The 23,903-nt window shown below is 31.5% G+C and overlaps 3 protein-coding genes across 4 annotated transcripts; all 3 read right to left on the bottom strand.

The window, feature by feature from the left end:
* Nucleotides 1–5,478: 5,478 nt before the first annotated feature.
* LOC130802228 (receptor-like protein kinase FERONIA) lies at nt 5,479–5,814 on the bottom strand. The gene has a single exon (XM_057666156.1). It carries the CDS (start codon nt 5,812–5,814, stop codon nt 5,479–5,481), a length of 336 nt encoding a protein of 111 aa, XP_057522139.1.
* Nucleotides 5,815–5,844: 30 nt separating this feature from the next.
* Nucleotides 5,845–6,940, bottom strand: LOC130802226 (receptor-like protein kinase FERONIA). Its single transcript, XM_057666155.1, has one exon. It carries the CDS (start codon nt 6,781–6,783, stop codon nt 5,947–5,949), a length of 837 nt encoding a protein of 278 aa, XP_057522138.1. The 5' UTR covers nt 6,784–6,940; the 3' UTR covers nt 5,845–5,946.
* A 4,079-nt stretch (nt 6,941–11,019) lies between these two features.
* On the bottom strand, nt 11,020–21,131 carry LOC130802222 (probable receptor-like protein kinase At5g39020). Of its 2 annotated transcripts, XM_057666152.1 has the most exons (6): nt 19,548–21,131; nt 17,137–17,242; nt 14,895–15,323; nt 14,057–14,172; nt 13,144–13,191; nt 11,020–12,349 (listed from the first exon to the last, which is right to left on the bottom strand). In XM_057666152.1, the coding sequence occupies exons 1-6, from the start codon at nt 20,818–20,820 to the stop codon at nt 11,232–11,234; spliced, it is 3,090 nt and encodes a 1,029-aa protein (XP_057522135.1). In that variant the 5' UTR covers nt 20,821–21,131; the 3' UTR covers nt 11,020–11,231. The 2 variants fall into 2 exon arrangements, with proteins under 2 accessions (XP_057522135.1, XP_057522136.1); XM_057666153.1 differs by lacking the exon at nt 13,144–13,191 and having other exon boundaries at nt 11,021–12,349; nt 19,548–21,130.
* Nucleotides 21,132–23,903: the final 2,772 nt, after the last annotated feature.

Below are 23,903 nucleotides of genomic sequence, written 5' to 3'. Positions count from 1 at the left end.
TAGATACCTTAATAATTGACCAAGAAAATATAATAAATTAAATTAACAAAGTAATGGATGATCATTAATTAGAGGATATTATTTCCATTGATTATATGATGACTTGTCAGTATTTTTATTTTCGGCAAACTATTATAATTTTTTTAACATATAATTAAACATTTGAAAATAAAAAATAATTTTAGGTCCCAATAATTGTGAGCCGTTATGTCGTTGTATATGGTGCTCTTGTAAAAGAGTTGGACCTGTGTATAGAGGTTTGTTTGATGAATGGTAATTGGTTGGAGGTTGAAGCTATTAGTTAGTTTGATTAGCTCAAAGAATTGACTTATTTGCTACTTCACAAAGCCAAAGGTTCAGGCCAGCCAACTGTAATTGTTGTGAATGGGCTATTGCAATGGTGAAGAAACAATAACAAAAGAAATGCAAAGACAAACAACCAAAACAGAGCACAACAATGGAAGAAGCAAAACACAAGATGTATGAGGTATCTATGAATACCTCCACCTCAAAATAAGTAGATTATCATTAATATAATCAACAATACATTAATGACTCACCTTTTCAAGCTTTAAGAACAGCCTCTCCAAGCAAAGATTGAACCTTTAACTCAATCTCACACAAACATGCATAACACAAGGATGAAGAACTCTTATGGTGTGAACCCTAGCTTTCAATCTTGTATATGCCTCTCTCAATTTCCTAATGATGTTCTAAGACTCCTTATATAGTCATAAAACATATTAGAATAACTTAGGACAAGAGGCTTAAAAGCCCACAAAATCCCGCACATAAAACATAAAGCTTCTGTTTTGTACGCTGCCATTTTGCTCGATCAAGCGCGCTAGGCTCGACCGATCGAGCGCTTTCTCTGAGAATACTGGAACCCTGCTGCATTAAGGCTTGACCGAGCCAAACATGCTCGACCACTCGAGCGGTCTTCAAAGCCCTCCAATCTTCGTGCCTTGTCTTCTTTAAGGCACCCCAAATCATTCACCTTGATCACTTCATCAAGTGATCCAAATCTCAATCCTACATAGCTCATGTTCCTTACATCTTCACTCTCAAGAGTGCAAGATAAGGCATGAGCAATCAAGTGATCAAACCCATCACCAAGGTCATTGAAATTGGGCTTGACTCAACAGTAATAAAGATGGTTTGTATAAAAATAATTGTTGGCATTTGGTTGCTTATTAGAAAAATAATTGAGTCATAATTCCAAAAACCATCAAAAATATTACCCATAGTAGCTTTTGGGTTATGACTTTAAGTTATTTACCAGAAACTTTTTTCTAAATGTCCAACGAAAAAATCACTTGCAGCGCGTAAGATGACAGTAGGAGAGACGTGAATGTTAAGTTGGATGTTGTGACAGACCAACATAGATAAGATTAAGAACCGTGTTTTGAGAAAACGACTAGAGGCTTCACCCATCTCTTCAGAGATGCGTGAAAGTAGATTGAGATGGTTTTGGCATGTACGAAGGAAGACCGTCGACATGCAAAACATCACGGTCGATAGAAGTAAAGTCATGATAGGCCTAAGAAAACGTGAGAAGAGCAAATTAAAAATGACATGAATGAGTTGTATCTTTCTAAGAACTTGACTAAAGATAAATTAAAATTAGTTGGAGACGTGATTTTGGTGTTCGTGAGCATCAATAATAACCTTTGGCTCATAGTCTTGCCTTTATGATTGTGTTTGTATTTCTCTGGCTTATGCATATAAGCTATTACTAGTCTTAGCTTGTTTGTTTTTTCTTCTTTGTCTTGCTAGTCTTTTTAGTTCATTTGCGGGTTTTCTTGAGTTGAAGGTTGTATAGATTGTAATTTTTTTTACCTCTTTTGATAAGGTAAGGTATGTTAACTTTAGTGATCAAAGTATACTTAATATGAAGATTATAAATTTATTATTAGGAAAATTAATTTTCAAAATAATAAAATTACACTCTTTTAGTCTTTAATGACTCATCTAAAATAGAAGTTATATACTAATTTTTCACTAGCAATCATTTTGATTTGGGTTGATCAGTTGTCATTACTCCCCTTCATTGCTCACACCATTAATATCTACACAATTAAATTACTCCATCCATCCTCAAATTTTGCATTAAATATTCTCGTTGAAATTTCAAAGAAAGTGGTTCGACTTTGGTTCAATGTTGAGGCTAATTAATGATAGTTTTTCAAATAAAAAAAAAAAATCTTGAATTTGAATTTGGTTTGAATTTGGGATGGTTATGGTGGTGGTTCACATTTAGGGTGGGTGGTTATGGTGGTTGTTTGTGGAGGTTGCGTCATGGAAAGGAGTTGAGGAAGGCTGCACAGGGCGCTGTTCTTGGGAGGCCGATTGGTGGTGGTGGAGTGGAGGGAAGGGTTTTATGGTGGTTGAGAATAGAGGGGGATAGGGGCTGCGCAAAGGATGGGGGGTTGGATTTGATGGTGGATTTTGATGAAGATGGTGGTGGCTGGAAGTGGGTGGGGAATGGGAGTGACAGTGAGCGGGGAACGGTGGTAGTTGTGGCCTGTGGGGGATGGGTGCTGGAGGTTGGGCTAGGGATAGGAAGGGGGTACGGTGAGGATTAGGAATTCATGTTCTTTACTTTTTTTTTTTTTTCCTTTTTTTTGTACTTTTTATTTTATTTTTTGTATTGTCTATTTGTTTTGAGCAACTTAACCTACAATTGTAGGTTAATAATATGTTAAAGATGCTCTAGCGAAATTCATATTAAAGTTCGTATTATTCAAGGTTAATCGAAAGTTCGTATTATTGCAGGAAAATCAGTAAAAGTTCGTATTATTCTTCTTTAACCAATTGATAAGCAACCTTTTGGAGAATTTAGCTTTTGCAATAACACTTAGATTACATCTATTGTTTATAAAGTTAACATCAAGCTAAAGGTCACCATTAGCTAAATTTTTAACTTTAAAAGCATACTTGGATCTATGTGAATATTTAAGAAGAGAAGAAAAGTCAAATTATGAAAATAAAAAAGATGATAATATAATACGAGGGTAATGGAAAATTATCATTTTATTTTGGGGACAAATGTTCGATATGTTTTACCCTCATAATGAAAGGATTAATTTTTCAATTTGTCTTTCTCCATCCATCGCTTTATAACCATTTATTACCATTGAGGATAATTATATATTTTTTTATTTTATGCTCTAATAATACTCTCTTTTGGTTTAATATTTATTTCCCCATAGATATTTACATTGTATAAAAACCTAGTCTTGTAAATACAAAATTATGCACATAGGCCAAATCAAGGATTGGTTTGGGGTATATTATATGACTCCTAACTCTATATGTTTTACATTAAAAATTAAAAATTAAAGATTACCCTTAATTTGTATTTTTATTTTTAATATATTAACAAAAAAATGTCAAGTTGGATCTTTCTTGATTAGTCTTAATGTAAATTTTATTAATATTAATTTTTTATAATTTTTATTATCCATAATTTTAGACATTATGAATTAAAACAATACATTGAATAGTGTGTATAATCAAATAGGCACTCAAAAGAGACGGAGGAAGTATGTTTTTTGCTTATTAGCCTTTAAGTAAATTTAGTCGTTTTTGATGACTCATCTATATATATAGGTGGATCCAACTCAATTGTCATTTTTTTTTACTCCTTCCTATTCTTATTAGATGATTTTTTTTTTTCATACTATTCACCAATTATTCTAGTTTTATTTTATTCTCACACAAATTGTTGTGTGACACGGTCTTATTGTGAGACGTTCATCAATCATGAGTTGAATAACTCAATTTATAATTTTTAATAAATAAGCTTCTTGTTTTGAGATCGTTTCACCGAGAGCCGGTTTTTCACAAGAGTAGCTATTATTCTCAATATATTAATAAGTATATGCGATCTTGTTTGATTCGTCTCAATGTATATTTTATTATCATTAACTTTTTATAATTTTTAACAAACACTTTTGGACACATTAAAAATTAAAATGATGTATAAAAAATGTGAAAAACCATATGAGGTATTATTACATTAGAATAAAAAAGGTTATAATACTTCAAACAATTCAAAACAAATAGATTTTAATTTAAATAAATTAGTTGATAGCCTAGGCAGGTCCAACCTTGGACTCCTTATTTGCCATCTTCCAATAAAAAACAAAAGCTATGATCAATCAATTTATCAAAATGGTTTTTAGCATAGAAGAAAATTCAACAACTTTATGAAATTTGTTCTTATTTTACTTGAAGGCCCCAATAAATTATAATCTAAAATAAAGAAACAGTTGCCCTAACTTTGAGGGTTGATCTTGACTCTCAAGTCTCATTTTGCCACTCACCAATTGACTTGTCCAATTTGTCTACTTAGTATACAAGTCTCTCCCAAAAGTATTCTTACTTTTATCGCTACATTTTCTTTTATTCTTGTAATTTTTGTTTTTAGATTTTAATGTAAATATAAAAGTTAAATAATTTTTATTATAAATTATTAAAAGTTATAATAAATAATATTTAATAAATATATATCGAGACGAATTTATCAATATTCACATATGAATATATTTTTTTATATAAATTAATGAGAATTATTAATTAAAATTTGACATAAAATTTTATAATTCCATTTGAGAAGAGTAAAAAAGAATTTTGTTATGTATGTATGTGGCAAAGTAGAAAAAAACTAGACTTTTATAAATTGCTAATCTTGCTCTCTTCTCTCTCTTTTTTTCTCTCAAAAAATTCGAACCTTCATTGTAAATTTTGGGGCTACTATCAACCTTATAATGATCATGATAGAGGGAAGACTTTAGTATTGGATCTCCTTTATAATGATCATGACTTTTCTTTATATACTCCCTTATATTCAACATACTTGTCTCTTTTGCCTGTTTTACACTTGTCGAGGTAACCTTTTAACTTTTAATATCTTTAATTGTGCATAATTAAAAATTATGAAAAGTTGATATTAGTAATCATTGTATTGAGACGAATGAAATAAAATCCCGCTTGATTATATTTTAAGTTATAGATTAAGAATAAAATACAAATTAAGAGTGATTATTGAATAGTAACCAAAAAGTAATTGGGACAAGTAGGAAGAGTAGGAGAGAGTAAAATTTTGTTTGATTAAAATTGTTATGTATTTGATCAATTGTTACTCTGTTGTAGATATTTTTATCAATAAATTATTAGATTTTCTTAAAAAAAAACTAAAAAATGAAATGGACTAACACGGCACTTATGCGTCTTATATTTTTATGATATAATTATTCATATTAAAAACACAACCGTACCTTGAAATATTCTCAAAATATAATACTAATTAACAAATTAACAGTTTTATTTATTATCCTCAAAAAAAAATTTACAAAAAAAATATATTTTCTTATTTCTTTTAGATACTCTTGTAAGAGAAATAAAAATCTTATATTCTCGTGTCGTATGAAACACATTTATAGAGAAATCGGCTCATACAACAATTTGTACGAGTCATCTGGCTTTTGGGTCGATAATTTCAGAAAAAACCGAACCAGACTTCATATCAATTATGGGTGATTCCGATGAATTAAATGTAGTAGTTCTACTATCCAATAACTTTTTTGTGCCCATATCAACCATCTTAGTATCAGAAAAATCATCATTTAATGTGGTCGACTCATCATCAATATACATTGAACCTAATGCATTTGCCCCATCATGTTTAAAACTTATCGTAGAATCTAAAATTTCTCCTTGAGGATCATCACTTAAATTGTTTTGCATAATTTTCTCCGCGGTTTCTTGTAGTTGTATGGCAAATTCAATGCCCCAAACTACGTCCCCCATCGAAGGACGATCACTTCCATATTCTCATGTACACATTTCTGCCACTTCTCCAAATTTTCTTAGACATTCGGGTGCAATTTGCCCTGTTACATTTGGATCGACAATTGTGTGGAGGGTTTTATTTTTGTAGTTTTAACGAGCCCACACTGCTAAGTTCACTTGTTGCTTGGGTAGATTAGGGTTCATCGCAAATCGAGCACATAAAACCTCGAACAACAAAACTCCGAAGGAGTATACATCTGATTTCTCTGTCAATTGTTGACGTCGATAGTACTCTGGATCTAAATATCCAACACTACCTTTAACAGCGGTACTAACATGGGTAGGACCCATATCACCAGGAGTGGGTCCTACCTTTGAAAAGCCAAAGTCTGAGACTTTGGCCGTCCACTTATCATCAAGAAGAATATTCGTAGACTTGACATCTCGATAAATAATCAATTGTTTAGCACCCGCGTGAAGATAGTGCAAACCGCGAGCTGATCCAAGACAAATTATAAGTTGTTGCTTCCACGACAATGGTGTATGGTTCTCGCTTCTCTCGGGATTCTTGTACAACAAGTGATCTCGAAGAGTGCCACGTGGCATATACTCGTAAACTATGATCATTTCACCGTGTTTGTCACAATATCCTATTAAGGACACCAAATGTACGTGACGTAGTCTCGATAGCATCTCGATTTCTGTTTCAAACTCGCGAGCGCCTTGCTTCGATGTTGTCGTAAGACGTTTTATGGCCACAATAGTGGCTCCATCATCTATTGAACCCTTGTAAACTTTACCGAACCCACTGGTTCCTATGATCAAATCGTCGTCGAAATCGTTCGTAGCAACCCTACCTTGCGCAAATGAGAGAAGTCGACAAAGATCGGACTGCAGAGAAGAAATCACACTAGCGGTAGTTGCATTAGATCCAGAATAATCCAACGACGAAATCCACTTAAGCTTGCTAGTATCATCTTTGCTCATTGTTTCATGAATTTTTGTTTCTCCTTTTTTCTTCGGAAAATGATTATGAAATATTGATGATATGAGTGCGACTACTAGAATAGCACCACGGATGCCTCCGATAATCGGTATTAAATGATGAGAACTATTCGACGATCGATTATTACCTTGTAAAGATGTTAAATTCATATCTAGAAAATCTCCAACTTGAAAATCTCCAATCCATTGAGCAAGAGATTGTCATATCTAGAAAAAAAAGAGAAAAGTTTCAACTTCAATGCAAATTTGAAAAAGTCATTAAATAAAGTATTTTTAGAAGGAAAATATTCTTGTTATCAAACAAATAATTATTCTATATGCTCTTTTGAAATTGCAATAATGAATCATATATAATACAAAGACTAAGAAATTGTAAAATCAATTATATTGCATAAAGCTGGATTAACTTTAAAGTAAGGAAAAATTTGTATATGACAAAATTTTCCGTGGTGGGGGACCACTTCCATAAAATAAAATGTGGCAAGAAAAATGAACAAACTAAAAAAAAGAATTTTTTTTTTATTTTTAAAAAAATAGAGAAATAGGCTTCAGGTAAAAACAGTTGGAAAAGTAAACTTCACGTAAAATTGCTATCTTAAATAGCGATTTTAAACCCATATTGGCTAAAAATGTAAGTTTTTGGGTCAAAAGATTAAAAAAACACACGGCGAGTTTGACTTGGTTAAAATATATGCAAATGTATTGTAGAAAATCTTTCCATTCATTCTTGTGATAGGCGTTCAATTTTTAACCCAGGGAAAAATCAATGCTTGACTCCAAGCCTCCTCATGCAGGGATCGGATTCTCGATTTCTTACCCATAAAAAATAATGATTAACTTACGTTGCGGTAGGGTCAGGAGTAAATGTCACTGAAATAAGACCTCTGGTTTCGGCACTAGCTTTGTTGGTACCACTACCTTCAAAGAGTGTAACGAAATTTCGATACATTGGAATGAAAATGCCACCAGTTAGCGCAAAAACATCAATATCATGTGCACCCATTTGATTGTTAATAGTAACGTCGAAACGTCTTTGGCCAGTGTTGTTAATTGTGGAATCTAACTCGCAAAAATGAAGCCTCACATGATAATTAAATCCAACATCGACCTCGAACAACCATGTCAAATTTATGTTTTTCTTCAATTCTCCAACATATGGTCCTATCTCCCTCATAGTCAAGTACACTAATTCTGGCGCCATATACGATGGTGTTGCAACTGTATAATTGAATGTGGTATCGTCGTAGGACATTGTGAAGTTTAGACCATAACTGATCATGTACAACATAAAAATAAAATTAATCAATTCACCATCATATACGATAGATTCCGCTTAGGACTGGGTTTGTGGGTTGGTGACTGACAAATCATACCTACACCCTGCACTGCAAAGAAAGAGACGAATGAAACCAAATACAATAGCAAAGTTACATGTGTTCAACACAAGCTAGGGTACAACTCAATATAATCAATAAATAAATATATATATATATATATATATATATATATATATATATATATATATATATATATATATATATATATATATATATATATATATATATATATATATATATTTATATATATTTGTTCACATTATCCAATTAGCTAACCTTCTCCATTCATTTACTTAATAATTTATTCACAAATTATTGTAAAATCAATAGAGTAATGATTTATATGCATGAACTTCTTGTCTCCTGCTTTCCTATCATCAACAAATAATTGTAATGTTGGTGTGACTCACTTTGATTTTATTCATTTGGATTTCTTACAAGTGAGAAAAATTGGTGTTATGGTTTGCCTTAATTGAATTTGGATTATTTTTGATTTATCATATGTTTATTTAGAGCGCTGTTCGAATAGCAGTTTAATAATAAGGATAAAATAATACTGAGCTATTTTTGTGAAAGAACATTTCTCGATGAGACGACCACAAAATAAGAAGCACATATGTTAATATTTGTATTAGTTGGGTTATTCAACCCTTGTATGATGAACGTCTCATGGTGAGACCGTCTCTACACAGGAATTTGTGAATAGTAATTGCTCGGCTAAACAACATTTTAAGTAGTGTTTAGTGGTAGATGTAACTGTTTTCAAAACATTACAACTTTTAGCGTTTCAAAATCAAAATTAACGTTTTATGATATTCTTATACATTTAAATATATATATATATATATATATATATATATATATATATATATATATATATATATATATATATATATATATACATATATATATATATATATATACATATATATATATATATATATATACATATATATATATATATATATATATATATATATATATATATATATATATATATATATATATATATATATATATATATATATATATATATATATATATATATATATATATATATTCCAATAGCTAGTATGTTACAAATTGATTGATATTAGAAGGAAGGATTGGTACCCTAGAGAGGTTGAGAACCCATATAGCTATTAGACTCTACATATATGAACATAAATACAAAATTTCGTAACTAAACCTTTTGGGTTATAATGAGTTCTATGCCCTTATTTTTTGGCCCAGAGAAACACAAGTGATATCAAGCTTAATAAACAGAAAATGAAATGATAAAACAGAAGGTTTTAGGAGCCATCGTCTTATATTGAGACCAATAGTTCAATCGGTTTAATTATAAATTTTTACTATACGCGATCAATAATTGATCAAAAGGTCATAATTGATACCTTTAAGGTCATAAATATAATTGGTTTCTTTTGTAAGTTATAATTGTATCATTTAATTGATCACCTTTTTGATCACTTCAACGTTTGAATTGATCACTTTAACATCAAAATTGAAGACTTTTAAATAATTGTCCATTTAAGGTTATAAACTTGTAAATAGAAATTGATTACTTTAATATCAAAATTGATCACTTTTAGGTAAAAAAATATTTTTATTTTAATTGATTTATCTAAGGTTTACTTTAAGTTGAAATTGATCACTTAAATGTCAGAATTGATATCTTTAAAATCAAAATTAAATTTATTTTCTAATTTTGGGGTTTTGCGCCGTTTTTATTTTTTTAATTTTTAGCTTTTGGGCCAGCCCAATTGTACCGCCTCATATTGAGGCAGTCTCTCCCAAGTTTTTGCCATGATATAAAGCCCACTCAGTAATAATGCCACTCTCCTCCAAGCTACAAGAGCAAGTATGAAACTGTCTCACGATCATATGGTATTAACGATCCGTTTGGTTAGTGATACTAAATAGTGATAATGGAAATGATTTATAGTGTTTTATTTCATCTCAATTTCCATGTCATTCCCATGGTGATGAAACTTTGATCACAAAAAAATACTTTTGTTTACAAATTTTCATTACCACCTAATACCACCTCTCCCAATGGTAATGCATTGGAATGAATTGTATGAAGAAAATGAGATAATTGAAGTTGGACAAGCATGGCCATCAAGGTAGCCAAGAGATCTTTCAATCAAAATTACACTAGTTTTTATTTCCATTACTACCATTTATTACCATCTACCAAATTGACTGACTCTTTTAAAGAACAAAAATGAGTGCTATAATATTCAAAAAATGTTAGTTTTAGCATATAAAATGATGTGTTAAAGTATTAAACAACTAAAGTGAGTATTTTGAGTACTAAAGTGAATGTGTTAACTAATTTAGTAAGACTATTTAGCCTAATTTAAGACCGTTTACGATGAGATCGATATAAATAAGAAAAGACTTTTATTCTATTTTTTATTTCTATAAATGCATTTTTCTTAGAGAAAAAGCCTTGTAATGGCATGTTCCATGTTTAAAGATTGGAGATAATTTAGTTATAATCAATATTTTGAGAAGTTTCAAACACCCATTGCAAATTGAGTTCTTCAATTGAGACACACGTTCGCCTCTTAATATTAGGATTTGCCATTATTAATATCTTAAACTACGTACATATAAAAATTATAAAAATATTATCATAGACCCGAATTTAAAAGGCCAAATCAAGGTAGCGAACGTCCATCGGTTGGGGATGTTGTTTGGGGCCTACAGTTTGTTTTACAACTTCAAGAAATTGCGGAGAAGAATAAAATCATCGATGGTGATTTCCTAAAGTTGTGTTTGGAACTAATAAATTCATTTTAAATTGTAAATTTTAATTGTGAAATCATAAAGAAAGAATTTGAAAATAACAAGATTGTGAATCATTCTCACATTCTTAACTTTATCTACTTTTAATACAATGGTAGAAATGACTTCAATTCAAAATTGAATTCATTGATTTGCCAAACATGAAATTAAACCAATAATCATCGTTTCCAAATATAACATAAGCGAATTAACTAGCAAATTATGTTGCACTTATTGGAGACAATCATTTACACAAAGCTAAAAAGCTCACTATAATGGCTACATTGTCTAACTAGACCATCAAATGGAGGATACAAAAAGTCCACCTAATAAGATTTCATCTAGAGTGGTAGAAATTTCGTGTGATCTCAAAGGAGAAGCAAGAGATGGAATCGGAGGAATCTGCAGCAAGTCGAGTGTTCCTTCGAGCATTTCTACAACTCGAGTCATATTTGGTCGGGTGAAGGGGTTGGTTTGTATGCACCATAAACCCACTACAACCATCTTCCTTTTGAGTACTGATCCCTCGTTGTTGTTTGTGGTGTCGATTTGATCGATCTCTTCAACTTCCTCGAGTTGCTTGTAAATCCAATGCGGAAAATACTGCTCACTACTATGTTCCAATTTCGCATCAATATTTTTTCGACACCCAACGATTTCCAAAACCCACATTCCGTAACTATAAACATCTGATTTATGAGAAACTCCGCCAAATCTCTTGAAGAAAACCTCATGTGCAATGTACACTCCAGTTCCTCTGGCATCTGACATTGATATTATGCTGTCCTTTTGTGGGCATATCTTAGCCAGGCCAAAATCAGATATCTTGGGGCAATAATTCTCGTCTAATAGAATGTTTTGGGGCTTAATGTCAAAGTGTAATATTCTCGTGTTGCACCCTTGGTGCAAGTACTCTAGCCCTCTTGCAATCCCAATCGCGATTTCAAATAAACTTTTCCATGAGAGTTGTTGATTGTTTTCGTCTCTGCCCCCATGTGTGAACTTTTCAAGAGATCCGCAAGGCATGTAGTCATATATAAGAGCGCGTTTTGAACCCTCGTAACAAAAGCCTAGGAGTTTCACAATGTTTTTATGATTGGTGTTTCCGATACTTGCAACTTCATTGATGAATTCCACCATATCCATATCTCGATTCGATGATCTCTTGAGAATTTTCACTGCCACTTGATCCCCACAATGTAGTTTTCCTTTGTATACAATACCGTAACCTCCTTCACCTAGCTTGATTTTGAAGGAGTTTGTAATTCTCTTCAAATCTGCATAAGTATGCCTCTTTGGACCGAGGGATCCATGTTGTTTCAACAATGTTTCAATTTCTTTACTTTTCTCGATCATCGAGTTCATCTTTTTGTACAAGAGGATTAGTGCAATTAACATGCATATGCCTATTCCAATTCCTGAAAAGAAAATATTCACATAGGAGTTAGCTTCACCGGTAAGACCACAAGTTGAAAAAAATGAGTCTGAACAATTCAAATAAAAATTGAAGTAAAAGCATAGGTGTACCAAGTTCGTTAGCATGGGGTTCCCATGTAACCCCATCTCTTAGGAAAAAAAAATGAAGAGTATATAAGCATTGCTGGAATCAAAGTCACAACCTACACCAATGAATGTGGTATGCATGCCACTGCACTGTGTAAAGTTGTTTGATAGTTTTGTTGGAATATAGAAAATAATATTAAATGAAAGCGAAACATTCAAAATGGGAGGCCCGAATTTCAAGTTATAACCAAGGCTGATTTTAATTGTCCAAATTCTCTATAAATTAGTTTACTTTTTTAATTTAATTGAATTAGTTTCTAATTTGGGTAGAATTTTTTAGGGTTCTTTTTTTAAATTTTTGTTTAGAATATTGAATTTTTGTAATCTACTTATAAGTTCGAAGAACGTTTACGATAATTTATAGTGTAGTTGAAATTATTCTTCTAGTTTCTTAATTTGCATATTCTGTTTCTCTTTTTCTGATGTTGAATGATATACATATGAATAATAATGGACACTTTAACATGCGCAAACTCTGATATGATGTTAGATTTGGGTTTGTATCCCAGGTCTCCTTTGTTCAAAAAAAGGAGGCAGCAAGTGTTTTTTACACGAAGCTGTTCACAGTTACTAATTGCGAACAAGAGTTGAAAGGAAAATCTAAAACTTCTTAAGTAGAGCAAAGATGGATAGGAAATGATGAATTTACCAAGTATGATGAAGATGATCATGATTTTGGTTAGACCATGTTCATGTCCTACAATGTGCAACCAAGATTTGTTTAGTGAAACTTTTGCAAGAAATAATGATGAAAATGATAACCATTAAACATTCCTCTGTTCTTTGCATTTTATTATATTTTAGCCAAAATGTCATCAAATTGGAGATTATGATGTAACAAATTTAAAAGATGCAAGAGCATTATACTACTTAGACATAAATCAATCCAGTTATATATTTTTTTAAAATACATAGAAGGGCCAGGATGATGTCAGGGTTTTCGAAATCACAAAAGTGATCAACACAATAGCAAATAGATATTTTCCAAGTAGTAAATCTAATCTCAAAAATAATACTTTTATTATAGTAGTAAATTCAATCTAGGTAATTAACTCTAATTGGAACTTATCTGAACTAATGACAGGATACTTAACCCAAATCAATAGCTAAAATCTTGGGATATTCTATTGAATATTTTATCAACTGACAAAATATATAATATATCTTGAAGTTACAACCAAAAGCTTAAACTAATATTAAAGCCTCGAGATATGTACGTTATATATTCTATCAATTATTAGTACTAGATCAAACATGGCTTGAACCTATACATGACATGCCTGAAGCATGTAAGTGCGTGATCAGACCAGTGGTCGATGGAGCCCCAACTTATTATATATGCTTATGGTTGTGGCTAGAATTCTACTTCCTCCGTTTATTATATATTTGCAACTGATAGAGACAATTTTTAACATAACATATGGTTGTGGCTGGAATTCTACTTCCTCCGTTTATTATATATTTGCAACTGATAGAGCCCATTTCTCACATAACATATTAGAATCAAATCTTATTATTAGAAAGGTTGACAAAGTCTAAACGGCAAATAATAAGATTATTACTTTGTAAAGGGAAAGTAGGATTTGGTGCAGCAAGAGTAGGATTTGGTGCAGCAAGAGAACCATTTGAAGAACTTAACTTGAAAATCTCCAATCCATTGAGCATGACATCATTATACCTAAAAACACAGAGCAACAGTTGACCATTATTGCAAATTTGAAAACTAAACTCTAACTATATTGTTGTGTATTTATTTAAAACAATTAAAAAATAAAAAATTTATTGTAGTGTGACAAAAAGTCTTATCCTAATTTTCTTAATATGAAACAACATCAACTTTTTTAAATATTATGTCAAGAATATATATTTACAACAGTAAATATATTTGTATTTATTATGAAATATATCTTGTTTATATTAATGAAAATAATTATTAGCTGATTAATTATTATATGAATATTTGTTTTGTTTTACCCTAATGATTTTTACCCTATTTATTATATCATGGGGTCTTAATCATTAGCTTAAGACTTTTACCCTAATGATTAATTATTAGTAAAAAAAAATTTATTTTTTTTAAAAAAAAGAGAAATGGGCTTCAGGTAAAAACAGTTGAAAACTAAACTTCTCGTGAAATTGCTATCTTAAATAGCGATTTTAAACCTACATTGGCTAAAAATGTAATTTTTTGGGTTAGAAGACTAAAAAAACACCGTCAAAGACAGTGAGTTTGACTTGGTTAAAATCTATGCAAATGTATTGTAGAAAAGTCTTTCCATTCATTCTTATGATAGGCGTTCAATTTTTAACCCAGGGGAAAATCAATGCTTGACTCCTAGCCTCCTCATGCAGGGGCCGGATTCTCGATTTCTTACCCATAAAAAACAATGATTAACTTACGTTGTGGTAGGGTCGGGAGTAAGTGTCACTGAAAGAAGACCTCTGGTTTCGACACTAGCTATGATGGTATCACTACCTTCAAAGAGCGTAACGAAATCTCGATACATTGGAATGAAAATGCCACCAGTTAGCGCAAAAACATCAATATCATGTGCACCCATTTGATTGTTGATACTAACGTCGAAACTTCTTTGGTCATTGCTGTTGATTGTGGAATCTAACTCGCAAAAATGGAGCCTCACAAGATAATTAAATCCAACATCGACCTCGAACAACCATGTCAAATTTTGGTTTTTCTTCAATTCTCCAACATATGGTCCCATCTCCCTCATTGTCAAGTACACTAATTCTGGCGCCGTATACGATAGTGTTGCAACCGTATAATTGATTGTAGTATCGTCGTAGGATATTGTGGAGTTTAGACCATAACTGATCATGTATAACATAAAAATAAAATTAATCAATTTACCATCATATACGATAGATTCCGCTTAGGACTGGGTTTGTGGGTTCGTGACCGACAAATCATACCTACACCCCATCTGAAGACAGGGCAAGAGGGATACAGTCAAAGCGACGCTCAAATAAAAAGAGCACTGCAAAGAAGAGACGAATGAAACCAAATACAATAGCAAAGTTACATGTGTTCAACACAAGCTAAGGTACAACTCAATATAATCAATAAAAATAAATAAATAAATAAATAAATAAATATATATATATATATATATATATATATATATATATATATATATATATATATATATATATATATATATATATATATATATATATATATATATAATTATAAAATAAGTACATAAAAGTAGTATAGTGCTATTATTCCGAATTTAAAATTGTATTTGCAGTTTAAAATGATTACTTAATCATCTAATTAAACTTTTGGATAAATTGAGTACTTGATATGACTTCAAAAGGTCATGTTAAGAATTAGAATCTCATTCATCTAACGTTTAAAGTGGGATTATATACTTCAAATATACAGAAGACTTGTATTGCATGATGCACACTTGTAGCCTATAGTGAGAAGAGACGTGATTATACTTCTATATTGCATATTTCCTCCGTTTTTTTTATGCTTTATAGAATAATTTTACATTGTTCTTTATTCTATAGTATGTTAAATATTGCGATTATTATATGAGAAAAATATATAACCATTTGAGATCTTATTTTATTCGTCTCTCCACACATATCAATATAATATCATATTATTGTATTTTTAATTATGTTTAACTCGATCTTATAAAATACTTACCAAGAGCTATAATCGACATATTAGTGTGTGAACTTAGCAAACACATTATTGGTCATATTATTGTATTTGAGATCTTATAAACGCATTGAACTTAGCAAACACAGGAAGAAACAAGTATACATATACATATTAGTGTGTGATGTAGTAAACACATTCAAACTCTGCACACAAGTCAAAGATGTCACTGCTATAATCGACATATTGGTCAATTATATTACCAAGAGCTTGTTTGGTCAACAAATAAATACTTAAATTCCTATAAAATTTTTAATTTCTTAAAAAATTAATAACTTAAAAAAATTCTTAGAAATTGTTTTTTTCTTTTTCTTTTGGTTGAATACTGAAAATGCATATTATCACATAAGTATAGAGCTATGAAGATTGCATTTTTATTGTTACTTAAAGAATTTTTTATTTTTATATCATAAATTTCAAATAAAAATAACCTTTTCAATCTTATTTTAATATTTTAATAATAATCCTTATAATTGTCACATATTTTCTAGCCACTAACTTCATTTTAACATTTGTATATTTCTTATGATCCTTACATATTTCTCATTAATTTTATAAAAATATTTTTTTATTAGTTATAATTCTTATAATTTTTTCAATGACTTTGTTTCAATTTTTTTAATAATTATATATGGTGCATACTTTTTTTCATTAAATAAAATTATTATTTAATAAAATAATATATTCATTATCGAAAATATTATATTTTCTTGTTTTCATTTACATTCCTTATGGAAACTTTATAAGAAACGAAGAAAGTAATTTATAACTTTGTAAGAAAAAAATACTATTTATTTTTTTACTTGACACTAATAAATTAATTACTTCCTGGTGACCCAAAATTATCTATCCACCACATAGTTTAAGTTTATCGGTGAAACAAAGAAAATTAGAAGACAATTGTCTAAAATTAAATTCAGGAAATTTGAAAAATATTGTTGAACTTACATCATGTAGTCATCGTCTATGCCGAACCAAGTCCGGCGAAGTCCGGAATCCTCACTCGGATCCACAGTCGGCCCGCCAACGTTCAACCGGATAATATTTTCCATAGCTATTGAATCCGAAAAATTAAACAGGTTATTCAAATAATTTTGAAACCCACCCTCAAGATATGGAACCATATTGGATGACGAACGGTTAACATACAACCCATCCGGCACAGATATAATCTCTAACCCGTTTATAAACCCAAATCCATCCGGGTTACTTGGTGAGAAAGTTAGGTTTATAGCCCTTTGCCCCTCTCCTTCGTCTAAAGAGATGTAAATCTCTCTTACAAGACCGTCTGTTACCGGCGCGGTTGATATAGGTTGGCTATGTTTTGAACAAGGACCAAACTATATGCACACGTATGTTTTGAGGTTTCGAAATTTCAGCAATTAAGGCTGAAGTGTAGGTGATATTGTAAAATGTTTTTTTTTTGTGATTTTTGTGGGTTTTGTAATAAGAAGAACTAAGAAAAGATATGTTGAATTGAACAACTTGAAAATGGCTGATCCAAGGATTAATTTGATACAGATTCACCACAAATTAAAACCAAGGGCTCCTAAGAACACATTCAAACTTTAAGCCAAAAGAATGAAAAGCATAGGAACTTCAACTTACTAAAACCAATCCAAGTTAAAGTAAATTGCAAAGAGAGAACAAAGGGATTTGCTCAAGGGTTGTTTTGTATTCAGAATGTAAAAATCAGGTTGTGAATTACAAGAGTGCATACATCCTATTTATACTAAAGCATTCAGCAATGAGTACAAACTTTGAAAATGAAAGTACAACCAAAATGGCAATAAAATGCAACAGCTAGTAAAAGAACAAGGAGATTTTTGCTGATTTTTTTTTGTTGTCTCTAACAGCTAGTTTTGTTGTCTCTAACAGCTAATTTTTCTTTGGGATTTGCAAATCAGCTCTTCTATCTTCTTGGGATTATTTGTGGCTGATTTGTAAGAGATATTATCATAAAAATCCCACTCAATCTTCAAAACATATGGCTGTGGTAAATCAGCTAGTTTTGAAGAATGCAACGGCTCAATTTGGAGAATTTGATTGGTTGTTTTGATCCATGCATTTTAATTTTGTAAAAAACGTCCCATGAGCAAAATAAATATTAGACTCAATAAAATAAAAATTACAACTCGACTAACTAAACATGAGACATGATTAAGCTTGATCCTAAACCTGGCTTAATCATCTCTAAGACTTTGTTTCATTATAAAAATGAAAATACAAAATAAAAATTAAAGAAGAAGATTTAGTTCATGATTACAAAATTAAAAGACTTAACATTTGAACCTTGAATTTGAGCATCTTCCATATGATGAATCATGGTATTGATCCGTGTTAGTTCATCAGAACCAGATGTAGGTGATCCTACATCATCCTCCCCTTCTTTGGAGAAGCTTGACCTCAAGCTTGGTAACATATCATCAAAATAAACCACTACAAAGTGACCTAAGAAAGGCTTCAAGGTTTGGTTCACAAGTCTCATAAAGGTAGAAGGTGCATTAGATAAACCAACGGGCATAACTAACCATTCATAGAGTCCTTCCTTACTCTTAAATGTGGTTTTCCACTCATCCCCCTCATGGATTCTAACTCGGTGATATCCACTCCTCAGGTCAATCTTAGAGAAAACTTTAGAGCCATATAGGTCATCTAACAAATCATTAAGTCTAGGTATGGGAAATCTATACTTGATAGTGATTCTATTGATGGCTCTACTATCCACACACATCCTCATTTCTCCATTCTTTTTTGGCACAAGTAAAGTAGGAACGGCACAAGGACTTATGGATCCTCTAATCAAACCTTTAGCTAAAAATCATCAACTTGTCTCCTAATTTCTTCGGTTTCCTTAGGATTAGTCCTATAGGCTGGTTTGTTAGGCAATGAGGAACCGGGAATGAAATCAATTTTATGTTGTATATCCCTTTTAGGTGGAAGTCCATTTGGTATTTCATTAGGAAAAACATATGCAAATTCATCAAGCACAGGTTCAATTAAAGGGTGATCATGCAAAACAGATTCAGTTTCATCATTTAGCAATAACAATTCTTTTCGTTCCTCAAGTTCATGTTGTTCACTTTTAAGTATAGGAATTAAAGAATGAAAATTAGTTAAAGTTGCTTGCAATTTAGAATTAGCGTTAGGTGCATATGGTGCTAAAGTTATCTGTTTGTTATTTAAAACAAAAGTATGTGTGTTTTTAAAACCATCATGCATAACTTTCCTATCATACTGCCACGGCCTACCTAATAAAACATGACATGCATCCATAGGTATAACATCACATAAAAGACTCTCCTTATAGCTATTACCAATGGAAAATGAAAGCAAAACTTGAGAGTTTACAGGAATACCTTTGTTTTGATTCAACCATTGAATCATGTATGGCTTGGGGTGTGGAGTGGCGGTGAGATTAAGCTTGTCCACCATAGTCTTTGAAGCGACATTAGTGCAACTTCCTCCATCAATGATAAGCGAACAGATCTTACCTTTAACTGTACATTTTGTGTGGAATATTGCTTCCCTTTGTGGGTTTGGATCTTTGGCTTTGACCCCACTAAGAGCTCTTCGCATAACCAATAATTCTCCTTCATCCGGGTATATTATTTCCTCATCAAGTTCAGCATCGTCACAGAAATCCTCCTCGTTTTCCTCTTGATGATCATCAAATTCAACCAAGTTCACCATTTTTCGGTTTGGGCATTCGGAAGAAATATGTCCTAGGCCTTGACACTTAAAACATCTCCTAGGTGTGAATGAATTGGTGTTTGGTTTGGGTGTATTGGGCATGCTTAGGGGCTGCTTTGAATTATTGTTTTGCAAAGCTGTTGAATCTTGTGAATGGGCTTTAGAATAGGAATGGGGAGTGTTCTCTTGGTAGGAATTGAAATTGGTAGTTCTTGCTGAAGTGAAACGTGAGGTTTCCTTCATTTTAGTTCTTTGTTGTTTATCCACTTTATGTGCAAGGTTAATTAAATCATCAAGGCAAGCATAAGGTTGTAATTCAACAATGTTTCTGATTTTTGAATCTAAACCATTTAAAAATCTTACCAAAGTTTGATGATCATCCTCCTTCAGGTCGCATCTCATGATCATTGTCTCGAACTCTCGACCATACTCTTCTACACTCCTGCCATCTTGTTGTAGATGTTGAAGTTTGGTGAAATTCTCTTGCATGTAGTATGAAGGCAGAAACTTTTCCTTCATTTGCTTCTTCATCTTTTCCCATGATCTAATCTTGTCTTTCCCTTCTCTTTCTCGTTTTGCACATTTGTTAGCCCACCAAGTAGAAGCATATTTGCGCAATTTTAAGGCTACTATCTTTACCTTCTTTTCTTCATCTGTATTCTTGTAATCAAATACTCTTTCAACAGTTCTTACCCATTCAAGGAACTCATCTCCATCTAATCTTCCTTCAAATTCTGGAATGTCGACTTTAAGATCATCTCCACGGCTTGTTTGCCTATTAACTTTAGGACTTTCAGATTCATAATACCCACCTTCCCTTAAGGTGCGTTTTAGGTCTAAAAACTCTTTAAGTTGGGCTCGTAAGTAATTAATGGTGGCATTTTGCTCTTCAACAATTCTGCTCAAATCACTTGTTTCTCCTTCACCACTTTGAGACATGGTGTTTTGCTTTGTGAATGAACGAAATTAAGGCTAGGAGCGTAGCCTTGGCTCTGATACCAAGATGATATAGGTTGGCTATGTTTTGAACAAGGACCAAACTATATGCACACGTATGTTTTGAGGTTTCGAAATTTCAGCAATTAAGGCTGAAGTGTAGGTGATATTATAAAATGTTTTTTTTTGTGATTTTTGTGGGTTTTGTAATAAGAAGAACTAAGAAAAGATATGTTGAATTGAACAACTTGAAAATGGCTGATCCAAGGATTAATTTGATACAGATTCACCACAAATTAAAACCAAGGGCTCCTAAGAACACATTCAAACTTTAAGCCAAAAGAATGAAAAGCATAGGAACTTCAACTTACTAAAACCAATCCAAGTTAAAGTAAATTGCAAAGAGAGAACAAAGGGATTTGCTCAAGGGTTGTTTTGTATTCAGAATGTAAAAATCAGGTTGTGAATTACAAGAGTGCATACATCCTATTTATACTAAAGCATTCAGCAATGAGTACAAACTTTGAAAATGAAAGTACAATCAAAATGGCAATAAAATGCAACAGCTAGTAAAAGAACAAGGAGATTTTTGCTGATTTTTTTTTGTTGTCTCTAACAGCTAGTTTTGTTGTCTCTAACAGCTAATTTTTCTTTGGGATTTGCAAATCAGCTCTTCTATCTTCTTGGGATTATTTGTGGCTGATTTGTAAGAGATATTATCATAAAAATCCCACTCAATCTTCAAAACATATGGCTGTGGTAAATCAGCTAGTTTTGAAGAATGCAACGGCTCAATTTGGAGAATTTGATTGGTTGTTTTGATCCATGCATTTTAATTTTGTAAAAAACGTCCCATGAGCAAAATAAATATTAGACTCAATAAAATAAAAATTACAACTCGACTAACTAAACATGAGACATGATTAAGCTTGATCCTAAACCTGGCTTAATCATCTCTAAGACTTTGTTTCATTATAAAAATGAAAATACAAAATAAAAATTAAAGAAGAAGATTTAGTTCATGATTACAAAATTAAAAGACTTAACATTTGAACCTTGAATTTGAGCATCTTCCATATGATGAATCATGGTATTGATCCGTGTTAGTTCATCAGAACCAGATGTAGGTGATCCTACATCAGCGGTGGTGTTGGTGTGCGCATTAGCGTGGGCCATAACAGCGTACGCGCTAAAGTTGCGCAAAATATTAAACCCATTAATTGTAAGCGAAAGAAAAGATGATTTGGTGTCTATGATGTCGTAGGATATGGATAGGGGTGGAAAGTAGAGGCGGATTAGTTTGGGCCCCCACGTAGTAATAGGTATGGAATATGTTGTCGTGGTCCGAAATATTCGGACCATATTATAGGGAGTTGTAGCCTCCACTGCAAAAGCAATGGAGTTACTGGTGGCAGATAGCGAAGTGAGGATGAAGTCTTGATCGCTCTGCCATGTACCACCGGGGTTATCGATAAGTTGTGGAGAATTTTTTGGTAGGCCAAAGTTGATGAGAATGTGGTCTTGTTCAAATGGGATTGTAATGGAATTTGCAAGAGTTGTAATAAAGAGGTAGAAAATAAGTGTGGAGAGCATTTGAGGGTGAATGAATGTATGTGACAAATTGATTGATATAAGATGGAGGGTGAATGATATTACATATATGAACATAAATACAAAATTTTAGCAAAATAACAGTTTAAGCAGCGCTTAGTAATACATATGACAATTTTCAGAACATTATAACTTTTAGCGTTTTAAAATCAAAATTAAATTTAGTGTTTTAGGATTTTGTTTTACTCAAAAATTTATATTCTAACAACTACTATAAGTTCATAAAAATTAAGTGGCAAATTGATTGATATAACATAAAAGGAGTGGTATACTAGAGAGGTGGAGAGCCATGCAGCTACACGATGATCTCATGATAAGACCATTTTTATTAGGCTAAACCTTTTGGGTTAAAGTGAGTTCCCTGCACCTATATTTTGGCCCAATTATAAAGTTTAACTTGTTTCTTTTGAAAATGATATCAAGCCCACGTAGTAATGATGCCACTCTCCCCCAAGAGCAACCCTAGTATGAAACGGTCTCACATATTAGATGGTATTAAAAGCGACTATTTAATTTTTAAAAAATGAGTATTTTAATATTTAAAATGTTAGTTTTAACATTAAAAATAATGTGTTAAAATATTAAACAACTAAAGTGAGTATTTTGAGTACCAAAGTGAATGTGTTAACTAATTTAGTTGATTGACTATTTAGCTCAATTTAAAATAAGTTTATGATTAGACCGATATAAATGAGAAAAGACTTTTATTCAATTTTATTTTCTGTAAATGCATTTTGCTTAGAGAAGAAGCTTTGTAATGACATGTTCAAATCATTTTTATCAAAAACTATTTGTTAACAGCGTCATATTAATTAATATGAAGCAATATGATCATAAATGACTATTATTTAATACTTTATGTATTTATTTATGTTTAACCTTTAATTAAATTTAGTAGCCTTGGGTCGAATTTAAAATATTTGTGTGTGAAATTAACTCAACTGTCATAACTCATATTTATTTGTGATATGTTATAAAATTTAATATTAATAAATTTTAAATTAATTAATTTTGTCAGAACCTAAACAGTCACGAATTATATTAAGTTGTTTGCCATCTTGCAATAAATAACCTAAGTTTTTATAAAGCATTATGATCAATCAATTAAACAAAACAGTTTTTTAGCATAGAAGAAAATTCAACATAACTTAATGAAAATTGTTCTTATTTACTTGAGGGCCATTATAGATTATGAAATAGAAAATTAATAAAAAGTTGGTCAAATTTAAGCGTTGATATTGACTCTTGATATTTAGAAATGACGTCTATTCAATTTGATCGATCACTTTTAAGTCACCTTTTGTTGCTTAGCCCTAGTGTCATTACTTTCTTTTGTCACAAAGTAGAGCCGTCCCTATAATGGGCAAGACGGGCTTGTGCCCCGGCCCCATCCTAAAAATTCAAAAAACGATACTTTAATATTTAATAGTTAGGGGTTTATAGTATTATATTTAGTAATTAAAGACACATAATTA

The sequence above is a fragment of the Amaranthus tricolor genome, chromosome 16 (assembly GCF_026212465.1).
Source record: "Amaranthus tricolor cultivar Red isolate AtriRed21 chromosome 16, ASM2621246v1, whole genome shotgun sequence".
Classification (NCBI taxonomy): Eukaryota; Viridiplantae; Streptophyta; class Magnoliopsida; order Caryophyllales; family Amaranthaceae; genus Amaranthus; species Amaranthus tricolor.
Note: the sequence above shows the minus strand (reverse complement) of the source record. Positions and strands in the feature narration are given on the sequence as shown.

Coding starts and splice junctions, on each gene's coding strand:
- LOC130802228 (XM_057666156.1), bottom strand. CDS start 5,814: ATGGGGGACGTAGTTTGGGGCATTGAATTTGCCATACAACTACAAGAA.
- LOC130802222 (XM_057666152.1), bottom strand. CDS start 20,820: ATGTCTCAAAGTGGTGAAGGAGAAACAAGTGATTTGAGCAGAATTGTT. Junction 17,243..19,547: donor ATGGTTGAATCAAAACAAAG/GTATTCCTGTAA, acceptor CGGATTCAATAG/CTATGGAAAATATTATCCGG. Junction 12,350..13,143: donor GATCATCTTCATCATACTTG/GTAAATTCATCA, acceptor TTTTCTTTTCAG/GAATTGGAATAGGCATATGC.
- LOC130802226 (XM_057666155.1), bottom strand. CDS start 6,783: ATGAGCAAAGATGATACTAGCAAGCTTAAGTGGATTTCGTCGTTGGAT.